The 24,233-nt window shown below is 35.8% G+C and overlaps 1 protein-coding gene across 1 annotated transcript; it reads right to left on the bottom strand.

Moving 5' to 3' along the window:
* LOC117113087 (exportin-5-like) lies at positions 1-23,992 on the bottom strand. Its single transcript, XM_033256313.1, has 29 exons — positions 23,797-23,992; positions 21,134-21,255; positions 20,443-20,515; positions 19,952-20,089; positions 19,287-19,469; positions 18,623-18,652; positions 17,943-18,128; positions 16,926-17,002; positions 16,425-16,524; positions 14,610-14,828; positions 13,415-13,505; positions 13,179-13,301; positions 12,405-12,562; positions 11,657-11,752; positions 10,437-10,478; positions 9,959-10,048; positions 9,238-9,437; positions 8,668-8,821; positions 7,899-8,014; positions 7,289-7,389; positions 6,749-6,842; positions 6,105-6,241; positions 5,320-5,464; positions 5,028-5,110; positions 4,430-4,566; positions 3,965-4,069; positions 3,630-3,767; positions 2,102-2,272; positions 1-1,509 (listed from the first exon to the last, which is right to left on the bottom strand). Exons 1-29 carry the CDS (start codon positions 23,902-23,904, stop codon positions 1,372-1,374), a joined length of 3,555 nt encoding a protein of 1,184 aa, XP_033112204.1. The 5' UTR covers positions 23,905-23,992; the 3' UTR covers positions 1-1,371.
* Between the last annotated feature and the right edge of the window lie 241 nt (positions 23,993-24,233).

Below are 24,233 nucleotides of genomic sequence, written 5' to 3'. Positions count from 1 at the left end.
TAAACATTACAATGTATATTTTAATCACCAGGTGAACAAGAAATATAAGGGTTCATCAAATGAAATCATCAAAGGTGCCATCTTATTAATAATCAGTTATGTCATACACACCTAAATCGAACATCTATGATCAGCAGTGTATAATGATTTTACACAATCATTATACTAAAGAGCACTTTTCTGTGGTCACAAATGTATCTTTATTATTCTAATTAGAAATCTACTGAAGACCATGGAAATCCCGGGTCCCAAAAGTTGTCTTTAATTGGAGGCAGAACTGTATTAAACAAACTGGTGTTTTTCCAACATATAAAAACACATCGTATTCAACATCAGTGACGTCAATGGGTGAATCACTTCCACTGTATAATAATTTTACGCAATAATTATTTGAAAACACTTTCATAGATAGTCTTGAGTTCACTTGTCAGTCTCTGAACCTCTGATGTGCACAAGTCACTTTTTGGGAACTTCCAGGTTCTTCATAGTTTGTGCAATCAGACAGCATATCTCAATGATGCAATCTATTAAATTGTCTGATATCTGCTTGTTGTCCACTTTTGCTTTACATGGAAACACCAGGTACCAAAAACGGTCATTATTTGGAGGGCGATCTGTATTAAACAAACTGGTTTTTTCTCAATGTATAAAAAAAACCCCATTGTATTCAACTGGTGAATCACTTTCACTGATCGAAGATAAAACACTGTACAGTATAATAATTTTATGTAATAATTATTTGAAAACAAACTGGTTTATTTTTCGATGTACGAAAAACAATAACATCATTTTTAGAAGTAACACATTGGATAATAAATTTAATTAAACATTACACAATTGCAACAAATGAAAAAGCAAAGCAAGAATAAAAAAAAAAGGTCACTATAATTCAATGCTATTTTCCACAATAGTATAATTGAAAAACTATAATTTCCATATAATTAGCAACACCTTGTTTACATTTTCTGGTTTTTAAACCATTTCAGTGCACTTAAAAACAAACAAAAAGATAAAAAATCCATGCATTTTTTAAAAACGCATAAAATTATTACAATCGTTTACATCTGCGAAAATAGTACTGTGCATTCAGTACGACCAATAAGGATAATAAATTTAATAAGTAATTTCTAGTTGTAGGAGGATGAATTATTTAATTGCGAGGCAACCAAAAAAAAACAAAAAGGACAGCTGTTGATCCCCTCTTAATGCAGTCAACTAACTTCCTAATGTGGATACAAAACAAAGGGGTAAAGTAAAAATAATGATTACACAATATGTCAGTTAAGCGTTGGCCTATCACATCCAGATGTCGATTTGAATTAATTAATCAGGATGCTACTTAATTTAAGTTAGCTATTCACATGTAACTGCTCAATCTTTGAAAAGTTGGATCAGTCCATACTCCTCGCTAGTTTCGTCAACCCTGGGAGCTTTTGCTTTCTGGGGTCGGTAGATTGGTGGCAGCTTACCAAACGTGACCTCTTTCTTGAACTTTTCACTAACAACTTCCTGATAAGGAAAAAAATAACAATAAGTTTTTAATTTAAATTTTCAGCAAAAAATATAACCTAAGTTATTAATAATAATACTAACATATACTTAATATAAATTTTCCAAGAAACACTATATGCTCTATTAATACATTTTAATTAAGCAAATCAGGCCACTTTAGTTAGGCTTTCTTAGTTAAGGTTTCAACGAATGGCTGTCTATTGTGGAGCAGGAAATCAAGTTGTGCCTCAATCTCAAAGGCACCAGCATTTACATAGAACTAAGTGAATAAGTTTATGTGCATTACTCTCTATTTATTAGAGTGCATACCTCTACCCTGTGCCTGAATATTGAACAATATGCAATCATATACGCCATTAGCTTCTTCGGCACAAGGGCAAGCAAAATATTGAATTTCCATGAACTTTACCTTTGACCCTTTCTTAGATTATTATGTACCGTCCCACAAAATTTTATGATGATCCATTCTCTAGTTTTTGTGTAGACAGACAGACAGAGGTGAATACATAACCTGCATGGCAGAGGTAATAATAATTAAAAAAATGGTAGAAATCATTCATGTAAAAAAAAAAAAAATTAACAGTCTTACCTTAATTAGACCATGTACAATTTTTTTGAAGTGATCTTTTTTCTTCTTCTCAGGTAGGTTCTTCCCAAGGGCCCAGATAGTCAGTACCTTGTTGTCATAGGCCTCGACAGCCTGACGGTTGACACCTGGAACTTGAAGAAGCACTTCCACCATCTTGGGATATTTTGGCCTCTAATATTAAAATAACAACATTAAATTAGAATCTCTTGATTATATGTCCAATTGAAATGCTCATATATTAAGTTTATCATCAAGTAATGATATGGAAGGGATGTATGAGCTTGAGGACTCACAAGTGGAAATGATATCTTAGGATGGACTGCGGCGGCCGACAGTCCTACTTTTGTTGAATCCATCACCATTCTGTGTTAGCAAATGACCATGCGACATCGTCTCGTATGCTGACTGTCAGTGTCAGACTGAGCAGATCGTCAAAAACAATATGTTGCATGTGCCTTGCCACATAACATTCTCCATGGAATTGCGTTGAACAACAAACGCATTCCGCATGTGTCTAAAGATAAGCTTAACCCTAACGCTGCCGATTTCACATACAGTCATTGGAAACACTGCACAGTTGGTGTGCAGGCCAGTTTTACATAAATGCGAATAGGCTCACTGTACATCCAATGCCACCTTCGCATATATGCGAATTGGTGAAGGTCTTCTAAAAACCGACCATAGAGCAGCTGTTTTTAACACTAACCAAAATAATGTTTACAATATAGGAAAGCTAATGAATTTCTGCACATTTTGATGTGAAACTTGCCAGGGGTTGTTTTGTTGGAAGTTTGAATTTTTGCAGGTTAAAAATATGATGTTTTGAAATGCTGAGAAACTGTATTCTTCGGCAGTTGTTACAGCTGTGCTGGATAAGGAGAGTAAGAAACTGACATACAAAACGATGTTGTACGCCTAACCTATATGAAGAAATGGGCCTAGCATAGGACTGTGATGGTAATGTGAAAAAAAAAATTACGTAGGCTTAGGGCTTTGGTCTAAATAGGACTTGTTGTTCTAATTTTCCACAGCAAGCAATTTACTGTGACTGTGAAAACACATACACTATTCTATTTATTAGCATAGTATGTGAAAACACATACTATGCTAATAAATAGGCCTATTACTATTTGTGATCATTGACAAATTATACCGATATTTATTCACTAAATGATATATAAAATGTAGAAATAAAAGCATATAGGTATGAAATATGCTGAACAATTTGTTTTAGATTTATATTTTCATAATCTCAATAGTTTAGGAATTTTTGAGCAAATTATATATACTATTAAAAATAAGCATTACGTTGACCTTTTTAAATAATTAGCTGACACAGAGGGATTACAGTCACTGTTATCAACTGGCTCAATGGCTGACTGATTAAGGAAAGAGCTGGCAGCTTAAGGGTTGTTTATGAATTGTGTATATTGAATCGCTATTGAAAATATTTAAACCAGAAGAAATTATATTCCCATATAAAATAAAAATTGTATGTAATAGAGAAAGTAGATAAACATTTGCTTACAAAGAGATCATAATGGTAGATAGCATTGTTGATGATGGCCGAGATGCAGGACTCGTGATGACCGTGTACTTGCAAGGCACGAAGCGTGGCAATAAACAAGTGGTTCACAGCTTCAGGCAACATGTTAGAATTAGGAAGCTGTTGAAAAATGAAAAAGAACAGTACATCACTAATTTTATATTGTACGCCATGTAGGTATTATCTGTTTTTATAACTGGTATACATGTATTTCTTACCTCTTGTAAAAGCAACATTATAAGACCTGTTGCTTCGAAATAATTATTACATTGTTATTTTGGTATTATCTATTTTTAGAACTGGTTTGTATGTCTTACCTCTTGTAGAAGCAGCATTGTGAGACCTGATGCCTTGAAGTACACATTTGAATCCTCAAATGATAAAGCTGAGTACACTAACAGTGTAATGTTTTGAATTAAACCCTGAAACAGGCAACAAAAACAATGGCAATAACATTACTTAATTCAGTTAGCATTAATAATATCTGATACTTATTAAAAGTAGTATAGCAGCAGTAGTAGTAATATAATAATAATACTTTAATAACAACAACAACAACTGTAATATACAATGCTTATTGAATGGGGCTGGTTTGGTGCCAGTAGGTAAGATGCTCGCCAACCATTCTCAAGGACGTGGGTGTAATTACTATAGTAGCAAAAATGTAAGGAAATCAAAAACTTCACCTGTCAAGCCTCCGTAGACTTAAGGGAATAAAAACACAACTGAAAAGACAACCAACAAATTAAATCAAATACTGAATACATATCTACACTCTTCACCTCTGTCTTAAATATGACTTTTCCAAGGTCACTCAGGTGCTCTGCCTCGGAATCTTTGTTTGATGGTTGATGATGTGTCTCTGTTTCCATATCATCGTTTCCTTCACTTGAAGTTTTCTTCTGGCGAAACACACCCCCTAAAAGATAAAAGTAATTCCATATTCATTATTGAACGTAGGGGAATGAGCTGTTAGGAGCCCATCGCGCAAAGTCTCGGTATAGTGTGGTAGGTTTGCCAGTTCCTTCCCCTGCCACCTTTTTTCCTGCCCCTGTAAATTTCAACCGGGAACCTATTTATACTCTTGAATGAACAGAGACAAATGTAGATAAAGTGTCTTGTTCAAGGGCACAAGTGAAATGAAATGTACAGCGAAGATTTGAACCCCCAACCTCAAGGTTGAGAGACTGAATACCAAACCCTGCACCAACTGCTTCCATGAAGAATTTAAAAACACTCAAATTTATATGCCCTCATACTTGCTAAAATTTGCAATTAAACTAAAATTCCTCACTTACATGCAACATTCGCACTAATGTTATATTTTGACAATTACTTTTAGCATAAAAGTTCATAATTGACTGACAAGTTAAAACTTACGCAAAAACTCCAAATAATCTTTAGTTATATGCTTGACTATCTGATCTTCCAAAACCTCCTTTTCTGGTTCATCATCATCAGATCTGTAAATGGTTAGAAAAATGTTGCAATACCAAATAAAAATATGGCGCAAAATAAAGAAGAATGTTAAAGACAACCAAATGGAAACATAAATGTTAAAATACTTAAATTTTAAATCTTCTGCATTTATTGTACTAATGTGCTGAACGCCATAAATACTGTATAACACAGCACAAGACTCCAGGTAAATTAATATAAAAAGATAACTGACTTGACAGAGTTTTTCTGATGCAACAGCTCCCAACATTGGCTAAGCCTCTTAAGCATGTAGGCAGCAACGCCGGTCAAAACTGGCACTATCACCGTGGAATAAAACTCTGGTGGACAGTTAGCAACAAATGCTTTCATGAAGACACGTAAAATTCATTAAGAAAAATACTTTAAAAAGATGGTCATTCGCAAAATTATAATGATGGTCATTCACAAAATTATAACTTTATGAACCAGGCATTTTATGAATACCTGTAGGATGCAACTTTTGTAAAACGTAATTATGATTTTCAAGAGTATCTGAATTGCTATTGTGACATGCGTTCCTTCTTCTGACCATAGCCAATATTTAGATTACAAGAAAATATTCAGGGGATCCCAGATAATATTAAACTTGGATTTAAATAGCATCACAAGCTAATGCAAACCAATGTATATGCACACTGTTTGGTAATTGAAAAAAAGCCTCTCAAACATTTAATTGATACAGAAATCTGTATGATTGGAACATAGTTATTTAATGATTTACTGTATGTTATCCGTAATGTCTCTATAATTTAACCTTTGTTACCCAGAGTTGCTAAGTTTTGTAACAACTCACTTGCAATTCAGCTTTTTGAAGCTATTTTGACTGCTATAACCTGTTTTATGTACACATTGCGACAAACGGCGGGTTTTGCCAGAGCTGGTCGCATATATCAAAACAATTTAGTTTTTGTTGATGAACACACTTTTTTTACGATGAATATACTTCAAATCGTAAAAGCTACATATATAAAAGGATATGAATAAGTGGTCTGAGTTTGTGGTCTGGCAACATGTCGAGGTTAGTGAAGGTTGTTGACAAGAGTTGCTCAGCAAGGCCTGGTGACGCATAGAATTCATAACCCAGACAATGACTAGCCCCAGCTAGTGTGTGGTAGCTGTAAATATAAAAAAAAATAAATTAATTATCATTATTGTAACATATGATTTTTTTCATTTTACATGTGATAAAAGTGAAACACAATAAATAGTAAATAACATACTGGGGATTTATAATATGTCCCTTTATTTTTATTATTTATTTATTTAGGCACACAACACATGCACCAAGAATTGTCAACAGTGAACATATCACTGTCCTATATGTAGGTAAAATTCCCTTTTACAGGTAAAACAAACACACACAATGCTTTACACAGAACAGAATCTCAATATGAGGCTGAAGGAATGAAGACAAACATCCTGCAACAGGAATTCAACCAGGACCTTGTAAGACAAGTATCTTAACCACCAAGCTATTTATATCAACTCCACTTGTATTTTACTAAGGAACATAAAATATACTCTTCCCATATTGCATACGTTACTGCATACATAAATATGTTACCGGATTGTTTTAGTAGTCTCCTGACACCAGATCAATACCTAAGCTAGTTTCAACTTACCAGAGGTCATGAAGCATAGTCAGGAAGCTTTGTAGCTTATCTGGCAGAGTTCTTAATATTGGTGCATCACAAGATCCTACCATGGAAAAGGAGCCTGGAATATAAAAATGAAGAATAAATAAAAATACAGGTTGTCACTACTCCTGGTACCACTTCCACCAATACAACAATTATCATCACTATCATCATCACGAACATCATTAACCTTCTCTATTCCTATTATCATCATTGTTTTTCTTATTCATCACCCCATCATTCCATTTAAAAATTTTAAAGATATCATCGTCTGGTCTAGTTTTCCCAGGATTGTTGGCCTCATTCACGCCATGTATCATAATCCTGCATTGCATTTGGTAGCTTAGCAGGTGTACGGCCAGATTCTGCACTAAGTTGGTCAATGTAAGTTCTTGCCAGGATGACCAATACGTTTGCATCCATAATGACGTTGTTATAGCTGTGCATGGCTAATAAGTTCTTGCATAGCTTGACGAGAATGTTCGAAAATATGCATGTACCTTTCCCTGATGTAATAAAACTTACCAAGTAGAGCCTGTCTGTCACACTCCATCATCTCATAAGCCTGTTTAAACCCAGGGTATACTTTGTCCTGTATCTCTTGTGACCACAGTGCATTAAGTGTCCTAAACACAGATATTGCATGGTTAGCAACATTGAGAAACAACACATCAACCATTGACCTGAAAATCAGGTTCGGTCAGCAATTCCACTTTTACTATATAATGCCTATTATATGTGGGTATGTGGACTCAGACAGGCAGCCTGGGTCCTGCTAATTTATTTTTTAATGGGGGAAAAGAAAAGTACATTCAAATTTTTAGTTTCTAAGTCAATTTCCAGTCATCTAGAAGTGCCATAACATAAAATTTTGTACCTCCGCTCGAACCATGGTGCGGCTGAGGGATTTTGGAAGGCAAGATAGTAACATGCCTAAAATTCATGGTTAAGCCATCAAATATTTATAAAATTTTTATGTAGTAATGATGATGTTTAATAGTAGTGCTTGTGATTTTTGTGATAATGATTACGGTGATAACAATGATAATGATCACTATTTAGATTATGACTGTTTTAATAAAGACTACAATCTTAATGTTTGTTTATTCAAGATTACAGATTGGTAGAAACTCACTTTGTTAATATCAAAACATTGTTCAGCAGTTTGGCAATCAAGGGCGTACATGGATTTCTATATATGGGCATTCCATTGTTAGTCATACTCTGAATAAAGCCACCAGCTTTAGCTTCCTGCAGATCAATGTGAAAGATTAAAGATTTCAACATGATTAATTAAATATAAACCTGATGAATAAAATTTAATAATTGTTTACCCTGTAATTAAATATACAAAGCAATTACAGTAAAATAAATATAAAAAATATAATTTAAAAGTATTGTTTTATCTGATTTCTTAAGGAAATCTGTATATATATATTTATATACAATTCTTGTTAAAACAGATGCTACCAAGATTGAAGATTCAAGATAATTTTATTGCCTGAAATACTCAGAAATTACATTCCACTCTTATTGTCTGGAATACTCAGAAATTACATATTTATTACAAATATAAAACTTCGAGCACCAAACAGTATCAATTACATTATTATAAAATATAACACATTAAACATAATTAAATTAGGCCAAAAATGCACTTAAAAATTATCTACTAACATTTTTATTATTATGAAGGTGAATGGAGTTGGGAACTATAACGGCAACGTTTGTTGACTGATACATTTAGACGAAAACCAGATTTGCTAAGAGTAACATCGTAAAGCAGTGGATGAGTTGTGTCGTTTAACTACTAAGTTTAATGATGTGACAACAGAAAGGTCTACAAAATTACAGAACTAATAGCTTTCTGTTAATAAATTATCCCTACTGTCATGTAAATATACCTCAAAGTTTTCAGGCCAAGTACATCGCTTAGTTACTGCAACTATAGTTTGTACAGAACCAATGATATGTGCCCTGTTGATCCCGTTTGGATCTTCTTCATCGTACTTCTCAAGGCCTACAAACGATATGAAGTTTTCAGGAGTTGAAATTCCCCTAAAAAAATAAAATAAATTAATGAGACTATTATATTATTTAACTCATTGTCCAACTTAAAAAACTGTTATTTCTTCAATCGTTTTTTTTCAATTTGACATTTCTAGAAATAAAGTTATCTTATCAAATAGTACACAAAAGAGGTAGTTTTCCCCGCACGACTTTAACCTTAACGTATGACGTCATAATTTATTCATCTTGCGTTGCTGAGTATGTTAATTTCAGGATTTTACGTTGGTCGAAGTATGTTAGTTACGGGTTTGCGCATGCGTATTTCGATTTGTTTACAAAAAGGGGCGGACCTATCACATTGCATGTTATGTACTAACATTAATCTTATGGGTAACGTCTTGCTGCGAAAACTACCTAATAATGGTTCAAAACGGATGTAGGACAAATGAATATTTAAAACTTACAATGTGAGCTCATCGGACAGCCATACGTCACAAATCGGCTTTAAGATTCCTGCCAGGAACTCTGTCTGCCTGTTGTAATCTTTGAATTGGTTGCTAAGAAGTATCAGAGCCTCATATAGAGCCACTTTCTCTAGCTGGGTGAGCTGATGGGGATCAGCGCTAAGCTCTTTCATAGCAGCGTATATCTTCTCAAATTCAGGCTAAGTTAAAACATAAAAATATATAAAATTGATTATTACATTTATATGGCAGTTTCATATAATAAAATCATTATTTTTGAGAGCTGGATTCACTATCACAATCACTTTAAATACAAAAATCCTGGTTTCTCCAGCCTGCTATTAGATAAGGCAATGCAGTGCCTCATTAACACCTAGATGTTTCTGTTGAAAGTACTCAATGTCGAAAACATTATCCATACAAATGGCAGGCAACAATTTTCAAGAAAGTGATATAGTTAGGAATTTAACAAATGAATTATCAATGACATTTCTTTTTAAATCATTGATTATTTTGTTCGAGTCTTTGACATCAAACTTCCAGAAAATTGGTAATTTTTTTCAATGCTTTCTTTAAAATATGAAAGCTCTCATTTTTTTTAAAATCAAATGTGTAGCAAGAATCAACATTCTATCAATACAATTGACAGATGTAAAAATATTCTACCTTAGTTAGTAAAATGTAACAAGCAGCCTAAGAAATTACCCATAATTCATCTTACCATGACAAGCTCTGGACTGTCACGGCACATTTTAATCAAAGCGGAACAAGCGTGTCTCCTCACATTCTGAACTGAACGAGTTCTTGTATTCTAAAAGAAAAAACATACCATATAACACATAATTAAATATATTTAGTTAATATCAGATATAAGTGCTAATGACATAGTCACAGGTCATGGAAAAAGGTCATTATGTGAGTTTGGCTTTATGTCTGCAATATGAGGTCACACTTCGGCACATCTTATGACATGGGCAATTGCTGGATCACAGTTAACTGTCAATTTGATGGTTTAAGGTCAATAATATGGATATTGGTCAAAAATTATTGACAGTTGGGTTGGTCAACCAATGAAATCAAAGTTCACAACTTAAAGAACATAACTATGAGCAATAATGTTGCATGTTATTTTAAAAAACAATATTTTATGTTCAATAACTTTAAAGAAAATAACAAAACAAAAATATTTTCCAATATACCTTCGACTGTCCAGGTACTGTAAAAGTTACTCCTGAAAATAACTGCAAGAAAAAATTAATTTTATATTAATTTTCCTCATGTAGTCTGTCGGGACTCCTGTATTACACTAGAATATACCTATTTCCAGTGGTGTTGGCCACGACTGATATCTGGAGTGGGGGGGGGCAAGTGAGGGGCAAAGCACAATTTTAGGGGGAAGGGGAAAGGTCCACGACGAGAGACACAAAAATATGACAATTTAGGAGTTTCCAAGGCTTATTTAATCAAATTTTTTTACAAATAGTCTACTATATGTGTAAAAAACATTTAATTTTTTGTCCCCAACAAATTGTGGTTTATCTTTTTTTTTGAGGAAAAACTGGGTGGAGGGGGGGGGGGGCAAGAAAATTTTTTGGGGGAAAAATTCCCTTTGCCCCGTAGCACTGTCACTGTTTATTTCTCATGACAATAAAAATTCCTCTTCATTAGTCTCTTAACAAGACTCAGTTTATAGAAGATCCTTTCATCCTGTGAAGCCAGGCACCCACAATCAGGAGACGGCATCACCTAGCAATCACTGGGAGCAAAGTTGGACACAGCGAGTGCCCAGCTTAAATTGTGAGTTCCTTGATTTTTGAGAAAAATGAAAAAAAACAAAAACCTGATTGTATGTGGGCTGTATGTGGGAATACAATAGACCAAATTAGTCACAAAGATCACATCATCAAAATTTGGCCGAGTGGGTATTAAACTTTGTTTACATCGCCAAAGTCCTATCACTCTCTAGTCTGGGCTAGACTCATGTTCGCACGACGAGGCTATGCAAAAATGTTCAAGTGTTTTTTATTTGTTTCTTTCACTCCATTTCAAATCTAATGGGTCAAATATCTGACGTTTTTTAAAGGAATATTTACCAAGGCTTTTCAATATGTTAGTTTATGATAGTATGTACAGATAAACAAGTTTGAGGAGTTTAAAAACTGTTGACATTTATTCAAGTGGAGGCTTCTTATTGTGTGAAAAAAATGCCACCCAGCGATTTATTTTGATACCCACTAGAGCAGTATTGTTTTGGTGACTAATAATTTGGTTTATTGTTGCCTTAGGAATCTTGACTCTAACCATAGCAGATTCCTTGAATTTTATCAGTTTTGTATTACTATTTTAATTGTATTGTTTAAACAAATATTTGCACTTGATGGCAACAGTAGCGATTAAAACTGAATTGAATTGTGCTTACCTTGTCGAGAATCGGGGAAAGGTATTGTGGGACATGGCGTATGAGGGGAAACAGGGTTGAAACACAGCTCAAGACACAAGATGATATCAGAGCATCCTGTTGGAAAATAAATATTATTTTATAAGTTACTGCAGTGTATGTGGGTGATCCTTTTCTTAAGATTTCTCTAAATTAATTTTTTTAGGAAATGTTTTCTTCTTTCTACTGGCTGGTAACATAGATGTCTTTGTGAGAATAAGGCCTAGGCTAAATAATAAGGCCTTGGCTAGATCAATCTTAGCCTAGCTTAGGCTTGCAGACCAATTATTGTTTACATTATCTGGTCCTTGTTATAAACCAATTCCAAAACTCAATATTATTTAAAGGTCAGGGCTGATACCAGAGGAAATATGACTGCCCTAACCCTAACTCAGAATCATGTAGAAGAGTGTTTCGTATATATCAAAGGGTAGAATTAGCAGCACTTGTCCCTCATAAAACAAGCTGTAACTAAAATCATTGCCTAAAAATAATTTTCAAACAGATTGATTGAAAAACGGAACAAAGATTATGAATGAAAATTGATGGAATAATCTATTAACAGAGGGGTCGCAAAGCCAGAGTTAATTTGATTACCAAGCGCTTTTTAACACCATTGGGATGCATACAGTATATTAACTTTGTTTTACAATACCTAATGTAGTTTGTGTAATGTTTGTTTGTGTACCAGTTTGTATAATCTGATATTTGGCATAATTTTGCTACTTACTGCTGTCTGATAGGCTAGGACCTGTTTCAATAACTCTTCACCCTGTGCGACTGGTGCATCAACACCTTTCAACACACGAGGCATGGCGCTTTCCATGAAGCATGTCAACGCATCCCATTGCAAGAAAGATGGACTACTATTTGTTATCACAGTCTTGCCTAAGAACAAAATACAATTAAGCATTATTCTCAAATATACTTTTAATATACACTTTATACATATATTTGATCTTATATTTAATATTAAATATATAATTAGATACAAGTTCTTAACCATCAACAATCCTGCTGCCCCTGTTATCAACATTGTTCTTGTCATAATTTCTATTACAGTTTGAGTCAGCTGTGAACATCATCAATTTTATTTGCATATAATTTTCCTATTCCCGAGCGGGCACTAATTCTGCTACTTTTTGCGTCAAAAACTTGAAGCTGGATTTGTTTTACATCATACAAGTTCTGAATGCCCAAAGTGAACCTAACAAATCTCCCTCTACGGCGCTGGATAATGCGAATGAAGCCTAGCACTACTAGTCCACCTAGGCATGGCCTAGAATGGTACATGGTTATTACAAGGTGATTGACTTTTATTGGTTATTTTCAGACCCTTTAGAAAATATAAGCCTTAGGAGGCATTATTTTCTTTAAATATTGCCTTCAGCCCTACAGGCTTCAGGACAATTTTTCATATAATGGCTCCTACGGTCTCTCAATTTTCTATAGGGTTCTCAAAACTTGACTATAATTGTATATTAATTTATCTGCATGTACTTACCAGGTTCGTATTTAAGAGGTTCCACCAGAGTTTCCTTAAGCCACTGCTCGGCTACTTGAAACGTCAATAGAGGGCATATGTTATTGCAGTGCCTTACCTCCTCCAATAGCAACGAACGGTAAGCTACCAATTGAAAATGATAATGAAGACGACGACATTAATTAATACAACAGTCAACATTTCAATTATTATCAGTTATTCAACATATTAGTAAGAATAATGTTTGATCTGCTTACTTGCAAAAAACGTCATGAACTCATCTTCAGAATCAAAATCCAAACGGAAATACTCGGCCTTGGGGGATGGCATCATAGACGGTTCTGCGACCTTACATCAACAAATACACATTTGATAATTTTCAGTAAAAAATTCAGAAAAATAAAGACACATTTTCACTTCAAAAGCAAGTTTACTTGCTTTACATAGTACAGTACATTGCTACCATATATTGCATAACTATAATTCCAATTTTTATTTACTGATAAGGCTTTATAAATTTGAAAAAATTTAAAATGAAATAAAAGATCATCTCCTCTAACAGAAACTATTAATTCATGAATTTTACCTAGAGTTGTGTCGTGTAACACTCCTCTTTCATGGTGCACTACAGTATCTAGTGTACAGCTTTTGTACCCACAATCTCAAAATCCCAATCATGGCCTACAATCTATTTTAGGAGTTGCTATCACAGCATAGATCATAGAGGCAAACCTGACTCACCCTCTAGGTATTTATGGCAGTATCTAGCTAGAATGGTTGGATCCACACTAGAGCATACCACGCTCATCCATTTCTAATAAAGGCAGCATTACAAGAATTTGGCTCTACTCCTCCCACTGTGACATTTAATAACTTTCCAGGGTAAATTCCCCAAAGGGGATTGAATCTCCAAGTGAATTTGAGGGTTAAAGAGAAAAAAAATTCATGGGGGACGAAATCTCTGTGAATCAGCCTATTGCACCCAGAATGTTCTCAGGACCTACCACCCACCATCTCTATAAAACTGACCAGTAGAGTGTTGGCACCCCACTTCCCAGGGTAAATTCCCCAAAGGGGATTGAATCTCCAAGTGAATTTGAGGGTTAAAGATAAAAAAAATTCATGGGGGCCAAAATCTCGGTGAATCAGCCTATTGCACCCAGAATGTTCTCAGGACCTACCACCCACCATCTCTATAAAACTGACCAGTAGAGTGTTGGCACCCCACATCAGGTTGTATCACCCAAAATCTTAGCACTTATAACAAGCTAAATGACTGTGGCACCTGTTGTATAGGGCACAGTATCTAACATTACGGGCTAGCATTAATAGTTTAGTCATCTCTAACTGGCCTAGCACCCAAACTCTTGGCCTTACAGTGGCCATCACCCACCATCTCGGAAACATATGTCAGTGATTCTGCAACGGCGTCAGATGCAGACATCTGCCTACCTTCTGAGCCTGAACAGTCACGATCTTGAGGAATCTGGGCAGGACCTCATGCACGCATGGATCCTGCGCGATGATAGGAGTGCGAAAGAACAGAGACCAGGTGGCTAGGGTCATCTGGCTCAGATGAACACTGGCATGACCAGTGAATGCCATCAGAGCGCTCAGATATTCCTTGAAGTTCTCAGGCTTCTTGGACTTCCCATCGCTGTCACTCGCGCCCTAGTCAAATCAGAATCACAAGAAACGAACAGTTACATAAGTTTATAAAGAATCGTCAAAATAGTACCGAAGAGTATAGAACTGCAAAAAGGTCCCACTCTCGTGATTTCGTTGGAATGTAATCCTATTTCAAAAAGTACTGCCATGAAGTTGCATGTCCCTAAAAGATGAGTTTCGAGCAAACTTTATTTGCATTCTAATAGGGCTCCCCCTATATCGTGGCAGTACTTATTTTAATGTTCCATTGCGTGCATACGAAATCAGGGCAGTCGGACCACTTGCAATTATATACTCTTTGATTGTACTCATGAAAACCAGAGCTCTTAAATAACAATTAGCAAATCCTTTTTATTGTGTTTTATTGTGTTCATTCAAACAAAAATTTATGATCAAATTTGGTATATCACTTTATGGGACTGTTTGTGATTTCATCACCTTTTTGGGTAGGGGGGTTTTGAGGACACCAATATCTGTTTGGTTTCAGACCATGGTGCACACTATGCACCCCTCTCCCCAATTTATAACAATTCATTCTCTATTGTAGAATTTCTACCTTTCTATAAACAACAATAAATATGAAAATATCTACCATTGTCATCTCTCTATTTTAAGGAGACAAAAATATGTATACCTATAAACAAATTTTCTGAGCTTTTATTTTTGAGGAATGATCTTTTGTTATCAGATTTTATCTTTAAAAAGATTTGGAGCTTTGGTGTTCATGAGTGATCATATACATATTTGTACCTATGTTCATGCTGCAGCTGTTTCCATAACAAAACAAGATCTCATGTCAACCTGGAAACGAATGGAAACACTTAAAACGGATGCGGAAGCAATGATGGGTTCATTCTCAATGCTGGCAGTGATATAATTGGATTTCATAATCAAGAATTCAAACATTTCAAGAGCTGGAAGCAATCGTATTGGTTTGTATATTCAAATTTCAAATTCTGCAAGCAATCTAATTGGTTGTCATAACCAGTAATCCAAAATGTATGCAAAAAATATCAACTTTTCTTAAAAAATGTATTATTCTCTTTTAATAACTAATATGTATAGCAAGCAAAATTAAAGAATACAACAACAAATTAACATAAACTAATTTTAAAAAACAAAACTGTTTTTAACTATTTATGTTTGATCACTTAGCTTCAAAGCACATTTCTGTTATATTTATGTATAATAGACTGAATAAAATGAATTGAATTGAATTGAATTGACTATTCTATTATGTAGTATCATTAAAATCATCATCATTACTATTTCAAATTTTTATTTTCTGATTATAATTTTTTTTCATTGTTCATGTGATCCACTAGTGAGATCAGTGCTGCGTCATGGAGAGTGTTACCACGTTAAAGGCAGAATAAAATAAAATAAATAAATAAATGCCACAACACCATCATCACTATTACCATTACCATTACAACTATCATCAAACCATCATCAGCATCATCACAATATTCTACAGCAGAAAATGGCTCAGTAGAATAAGTTGGCTGTAACTAGTACTTGGTATCTTTGTTCTTCTTGAGCCGCTCAAGCTGATTTTTTGTATATTAAACTATTCAAAATGTTGAAAAAATATGTTACCCATAGTGCACACATCTGAAAGCCCATTCCAGTCACACAGCGGCAAATTTTCTTCAAAAATATGTAGTTCTGCTCATTCACTGCCTCTTGGCTTGCAATCCTAGAAAACACAAGAATTGAATTAAGTATTTCGTGTTTATCGTGGCTTCAGCTAGGCAAATACTGCATCTTCCAAAGGTTGTACAACCGTCAGTCACCGAAACACTGTCTCTAGACTCTATGAGTGCCTGACAATGCGACACTGACTGCTGATTGTCTAAGTGGAATGCCATTTGCCATTAAAAGTGATCCGTTGCACGTGCCTTGTCCCGTTGCGCTCTGCATGGAGTTGTGTTGGTCGACGACCATTTGCGCAGTATGTGCCCAGTCTGATAGCACATTCTATCTGTCAATACAGCAGTCACATCTATGAACAGATTTACCAAGTATCTTGAAAGCGAACAGATTAAGAAAAACGAGAACAGTGAGTGAATTCAGCAAATCAAATGTGTAACAACTTACTCGGCTGAGCTTAAGATAGCCACCATGGCATTCTTGCTGAACATAACATTCAAAGGCTGTCGGTCTTTCAATCGATCCTTTAAAAAACAAGAGGAGAAGAAACATTACAATCAAATATATATTTTCTGTTAGTAATAGCGAGTTTAGAATGTCAAGGATTAATCTATCATGATATACTTACTTCAGACATTGTAGACTTGGGGACTATTCTATTCTGAATTTCTATTTTTCTTAAGAGTGGCACAAACCAATGGAGAAAGCACAGGGTAGGCCTACCCAAACATTTTACTGGGTGGGCCAACCCTTTTGTAGGCTTCACCAATAATTTGCAAATAAGTTTGAATATTAAATTTTTGACAATATAAAATGCTGATGGATCTCAAGTTGATTGTTGTTTATTGTGTTTGGAAAGTATTAGAGGAGAGAATCATAAAAAATCACAAAATTAGTCTCCTAGAAGATAAAAAAAACGATGATTTCCCATGGACCCCAAATCACCGGTCATTGGAGACCCTCAGCTCTGGCCTCGGTTTCCCTCTTCTTCGAAAAGCGCTTACCAGGCCCACCAACATTCTGACCGTGCCTCTGCCTTAGAGACTAGGTAATAATGTGCTTTATAAGTCAATCATGATGTCATCATTGCAATTCCTAGTGATATTTGCCTGTGATATGTACACAGATACTGATGACTGCTCCAACAGTTGATTAGCAAAACTAACATTAAAAGAGGCGATTGACTTATAAAGCAATGAGTATAGCTGCATACATCTTACACTACGAAAATTATTAAGTTATTATAATTAGGTTACATTTAATGTATTCAAAAATTTTTTCAAGCATTACATCTAAACTTGGTATAATAATTTACTATGCGCAGCTCTACTAATCACTCAATATAAGTATTAATTTACTATAAGTATCAATTTACTATTTACTATCCTATGAAAATTAGGGACATCATCTGACCATCTACTTTGTATTCAGAATATTATTATTAAAGAAAAACAAAATTCATACCTTCCTATTGACAATAATACTGAGAATTTCAGCAGCATTGTTCCTCAATTCCGGTTCCTGCAGAAGCTGGTAAAGTGTCTGTGGCAATGCACAATCGTTCAGGAACACCAACGGAAGTGCGATCCATTCCACAAAACCTGCGATTGTTTCTAGAGCAGCATTTGTCAGCTTACTTGCAATTTTTACCTACAGTAAGAGGTGGTAGGTGCAACAATAAAAAAAAATGGAAAGGAACATTTTTCAAAATCATTTTTATAGTTTTTTTTTAAATGGAGGAGGGGTCAATCTTCACTCCCCTCCGCCCAGAGGTGTACACAATTAAATGATATTGTCATTTTGAGAACATCTATTTGCTCATTTAAGGAGTATGCCATTAAATTCCTCCTCTAGCATAAGTTTTTTTATTTATTTATTTATTACAAATTTGACATACAAATGTCCAAGACGAAAACATGGGCAGAGGGCCTATTTTTTTGTGAAAATTATGAAAATAATGGTTGGTTGGTTCGTTAGTGATTAAGGTTATTATAAGCAATAGCATGTTTTATTCAATTTATTACATATTTATTTATAATTCATGCTGATTCTTTTTCAGTAAATAAAAATAGATATAAAAGTTATTATATTAAAAGTTATTACACTATATAAAAGTTATTATACTATATAAAAGTTGAACCAACCTCATGGCTGTTACGACCGTTGGTTTCCATCTGAAATGACAAATTTGAAAATTGACCTTCACAGATTTTGTTTAAACAATATATTAAGCTGTGTCAGTGATAACATCATAAAGGCAAATTTAAATTAGGTATGTTACGTAATCAAATTGGCTTTGGTCGGATCAATAGATAATGAGATAGATAGGTAAAATCCATGTGACCGCGAGATACTTTTCCCAGATCTTTTATAATAATCATAATAAACAAATATTTATATGGTGTCCCTCTCACACCTGGACAGGTACTCCAGGAGGCACCATGTTGGGTCTTGTGTGACTCACAATAGCCCTTAGTCATGATATTAAGCCCGAGTGAAAAACGACAGATGTGAAAGCGCCAATCTGTAACTAGCGAGATATGGGTGACCACAACAGCATATCAGCAAACCTAAAATAGTTATTCGATAGTGCAAGCAACATTTTCCTGTTGGCCAATATCTTCACACAAGATCAGGTCAAGCTGTGTGTGGCACAATCGTGGAAAGCTACCTGGCTCAAAAAACCCAATGTAAACACAGTTTACGTCAGGCACAAGCCTGGACCATAGAGTTAATGCTCAAAAATTCTCACGGAACCTGACTTGCACCTGTTATAAGATATAAGTATCAACTAGACCAGCAACTTACAGCTTGCTTGTACATGTTACAGTTGTCCTGCAGCATTCCAAACATAAACTCAAGCAAGTCCGTCATGTTGTGCTGTAACCCAGCCATGATGTCTTTACGCCTTTTTTGGTCGAAGTTTTGAAACGATACAACGTCCTCTACCAGACGCAACAAAACCAGCAACACCATTTCACACTGAGTTGACTAAAATATAAAAATTTACTATTACAGGCAATAATGAAAATAAGCATTTACTGTCCATCAATCTTTACTGCCACTTCTTTGGATTGAAACGATTGAAAGAACAACAACATCATCAACAAAAAGAACAATAACAGTTTACGATGTATGTGCGCGTCAGGAAAAAATATCATAGGAGTGATGTTTTGCCCTACCTGATGTGTTATTGTACCGAATATTGGGGATCCGATTCAACATTTGTCACTAAGCGCAAACTCAGTGGTCTAGTGGTTATGACACCAGACTAGCTACCTGGAGGTATTGGGTTCGATTCCCACCTGATCACTTGCAAATTTTTTTTTTTTTACTTGAAAAAGTATTTGGGAATGTACTGAGTATTCAAAAAAAAAAAAATTAAAAAAAATATTAATAAAATTGATAATATTATTAAGTACCACAATAGAGTATTTCATATTATGCAAATGAAAATTGTATTGAATACTTACTCCACACCTTGAGAGAGGACCAAGCTCTTGTAACATACTCTCCCAGCGCTGTGGCCACTCTTTCTTTATCATTTCAACCATGATCCTTGAAAGGCCATCTTTAATAAACGTCTCCTCTTCTAAAATATCCTGCACACCCTTTAAACAAAACAACAAAATTATACAGATTTACAAAATTCATCCAAGTTACTTGCCACTTCAAACAAAAAAACTTTATATTGATGGTTAAGAAGTGGAGTTTTTATTGGTGGGTAAAGCTTGGCCCACACTGAATCGCACGATTGTTGTATGACAATCCAACAAATTATCACCACTCTGTGAGAGACTGATGACATGACCCAATTTGCCAATTGCTGGTGGCTGATTGAGTGGATGACACTAAAAATACCACATCGGTCATTGACCGTCAGTTGAATCAGTGTGTTCGCCGATTTAAAATTACACAAATTAGGAGTGCTACAACTTCCAAATTAAATTCCAACAAAACTTACAGTTCGAATGAGAGACACAGTGGCATCTTTGAAAATCATCTTCTGGTTGGGATTCATAGCTAGCCAACGGAACCTAGAATATAATGTAATACCAACTGTAAAAATATAGTATCAAATATCATCGGAACATAATATGAGATTAGTCTTCCATAACGCAATTAGGTATTAGTCTACATGGACGCATGTTGTGACAAAATGGCTAAGCTGTAGCAAAAATTGAAATTCCAAGTTATTTTGGCAACGAATAGCTTAATTGCTTTTATATTTCTTCTTATACCCTAGCATTTTAAATTTGAATTTTAAAGTAAACTTTATTGAATCATCTGAAAATGTTAATATTTTAAATCTTTTAAATTATGCCAATTTTACTATTGAACTTTTTTTAACTTTAAATGTTGATATATTTTAAAAAAAACGTCTATTCTGTAAGCATTTGGTTCTTTCTTGTGAAGGGCCCCCACTCGACAGCGATTAAGTTCGCTTTTGGGGTTTCCTGTCTCATACTGTCTGTGCTTATTCTTTGCTGTTTTCCTTTACTGTCAATATTAATGTTTTAAGACGAATAAATGAAATGAAATGAAATTTACAGATACTTGGATATACTAAGATAGTCTTTAAAATGATGGCGGCGGCGAGGGGGGGGGGGCATTCATTGAAACTGAACATTTCTACGCTACTTTTTGTGCCTTACTTGACACAATGCTCCAGAAGTTGGAGGCCAAAATGTCTGATGATTGGTGGATAGGTTGTCTTGGCAAGCACCATACCACACTGGACACACAATTCTGATTTCTCTTTAAATTCCTCGTACATCTGGAAGAAAAAATTGGATGTTTAAGTTTCTAGCACTTCATTTTACTGTCTGTGCCTAAGCAGATATTTATGATTAAATATATTTTGAAACATGATTTATCAAGGGGAACAAGTCAAGTCTCCCCCTAGCAAAATCGGCCCATACCAGTTTTCCCCCTTACATATTCACCCCCTTGCACTCGCCCTGTAAAAGTCCCCTGCAAACTAGCCATATAACAAAGTCACCACCTCCCCCCCCCCACACCCAACAAATTCAAAAGATTTAGGAAGTATAAATATAATGAATTATTGGCCATTGGTATTGTTCCATTGATTTTACGTAAATCCGAGGTGTTGATTGGAGTGGAACTGGCTTGACTCTAACCTTAGAACTTCCAGGGGTGCTATGTAAGTTAGAAGAATTCACTTCCTAGAGATCTGGTTATGAGCTATCTTTACACATCTAATTTCATTTTTGTGCACACAGTGATACCCATCAGCACTGACTTCCGTGAGACAATGGACTTTTCAATCAAACTTATCAACGACCGATCAGAACTGGGCCAGCAATATGCGTACATGTTTGCGTATGTCTTAATACTGTCGTCTTGTGGGACCTTAGCAAGAATAAGGGTGGGGGTTTAGCGAAAGGTCCATTTAATATACAATCATCATCATTGGCCTTTACATCGAGTACGATGATTTAGGTTGACATCTGTCATGTGGTACAGTACCACCTTTAAGTCGACTTTGGGAAGTTCCGGTGTCTCTGCTCCCTCCTCTTGTTACAGCGGTTGATGTATTCGGGATTAGAATGCGTGCGTCTGTTGTAAAGGAGGTTGCGCCAAGTAGAGCGGTTTTGCGTCAGTTCTTCCCAGGATGATAATGGAATGTCAATGGAAGTTAGGTCGCGTTTCAGGACATTCTTGCAGCGTAGTTTTGGTCGACTTCGGCGACGGTTTCCGCTTGCTAGCTCACCATATAAGATGTTCTTTGGAAGCCTGGCTACATCCTGTCTGCAGACATGCCCTGTCCAGGGGCGGATCCAGAGATGTCCAAAAGGGGGGGGCCGAAAGGGGGGCCGAAATTTGGGCCGATCGAGACAACAATGACCTAGGGGGTTAATTACAATGAAATTATTGATATCGATCTTTAATATATTTTAGTTTTTTCAATAACTGTTTCTTCTGGTTTTTTTTTTTTTTTTTTTTCTCTCTTTTTTCCTTTTTTTTCCTTTTTTTTTCCCCCCCCAAGGGGGGGGGGGGGGGCCGGGGCCGAGCCGGCCCCCCCCTAAATCCGCCCCTGCTGTTCATCTGAGGCAGCGAGCACTCAGCATGGTGTACACATCAGTGGCACCAATCATTTCCATTATTTTTGTATTAGGTATTTTCTTGTCCCAGGTTACTTTTAGTATTGTGCAAAGACATCGAAAGGAATTTAGTTGATGCTCAAGTTTACGATAGGTTGGCCAAGTCTCACTGCAGTATAGTAGAACACTCAGGACACATGCGGTGTAAATCTTGTCTGTTAAGAATATATCAAGTTTTCTATTGTTCCAAACTCTGGTACGCAGTTTACCGAAAGTAGTTGCAGCTTTTCCTATGCGATGACTTATTTCAGCATCTAAGGTGCTGTTGTCTGTAACAGTGGATCCAAGGTAGGTAAATTTGTTGACAACTTCAAGAGGAGAATCATCAATAATGATGTTTGGTGGAGTCACACTTCCATTGGACAAAATCACAGTTTTTCCTAGGTTGATGGACAATCCAAAGTCATGACATGCACTAGAGAATGCGTTGCAGGATGCAGTGAAAACATGCAATGAACTTGTGGAAGTGTGGGAGGCTGTCCTGCTTTTCTGGGATAATTCTTCCACAAGTTTTGGGAGGCCTGGGACCCATGAATTTCAGTATTACTGTACTGTCTCAATGCACTACAGCATGTCAGGAGCATATAAATACATGGGGCCTAGGCCTGAGTGAGTGCAAATATTTCCTACCCACAAAAATAAAAGTCAACAATGTACTGTACCAAATCGATAAGGGAGGGTGAAATATTTCCGGGCAGGATGGTAAATTTTTGCAACAAGGTCACGGCCATACTGTAAAAGTTTTCAGTTGCACGGAGGCTATTTAAAAAATCAGCTCAAATTTACACCGCAAAATCGCTAGGATTCGGAAAATAGGTGCACGGAATTGCAACTGCTGCATAATTGCAATTATTTTCCGAAATGTGCAGAAGGATTTCCAAACAAAATTTTTGTGCTGAGGATAGGCCTAGGCCTATAATATATTCCAAGCCGCGCAGGCCAGCCTGGGGTCAAGGACGCCTACAACTACAACTGGCCCTAAGATCAGGTAATAAGATAGGCTCTAACAAACTACCTAACTAGTCACAAATAGTAGGCCTAGCCTACTTAGTACTAGCCTAGTAACTAGGCCTATGCCTTGCCTAAAAAGTAGGCCTTTGCTAAGGTCCTACACTAGCCTAGGTTAGGCCTAGCCAGCTTTGCTCGGCCTGGCTGGGTTATGCCCTCTGATTAGGTCGGGAAGGTTTTATTACATGGTATGCTTCTGTGCGCTGTTCATGAGAAACTTGCGGATCCATTGTTATAGTTATACTCTTAATGAGTCCTTCAACATTTCTTTGCAGCTCTTCTTCACTACTCATTTTGGTGTGAAGTTGGAAAACTTCGAAAACTGGAACTTTACTGCAACGCGTGTGGTGTTGATGCTTCTTCTTGCAAACACACCACGATCGATCCAGGAGACAAACGTGTTTGCTGCCCCCAAATAATCAGCAGCAGTCATGGTTGGGGGAGGTGGAGGGTTATTTTTGGGTTGCTTGTACAGAACAAAGTGAGTGGAACTTGGGTTAGTTAGAGTCCGTTAAAAAATGTCAAATCCTTGTTCAATAAACATTCTTATTATTATACCGTAAAACTTCGATTTGAAGCCCAATGGGCTTAATCTCGAGAAGGCCATCTTGAATTGAAGGCC

The sequence above is a fragment of the Anneissia japonica genome, unplaced genomic scaffold (assembly GCF_011630105.1).
Source record: "Anneissia japonica isolate Jap-2015-1 unplaced genomic scaffold, ASM1163010v1 scaffold287737_len543101_cov190, whole genome shotgun sequence".
In the NCBI taxonomy this organism is placed as follows: Eukaryota; Metazoa; Echinodermata; class Crinoidea; order Comatulida; family Comatulidae; genus Anneissia; species Anneissia japonica.
This window is presented reverse-complemented; position numbering and strand designations above follow the sequence as displayed.

Coding starts and splice junctions, on each gene's coding strand:
- LOC117113087 (XM_033256313.1), bottom strand. CDS start 23,904: ATGAGTAGTGAAGAAGAGCTGCAAAGAAATGTTGAAGGACTCATTAAG. Junction 9,438..9,958: donor ACAGTCCAGAGCTTGTCATG/GTAAGATGAATT, acceptor GTTTTAACTTAG/CCTGAATTTGAGAAGATATA. Junction 8,015..8,667: donor CTTGGCCTGAAAACTTTGAG/GTATATTTACAT, acceptor ATTGATCTGCAG/GAAGCTAAAGCTGGTGGCTT.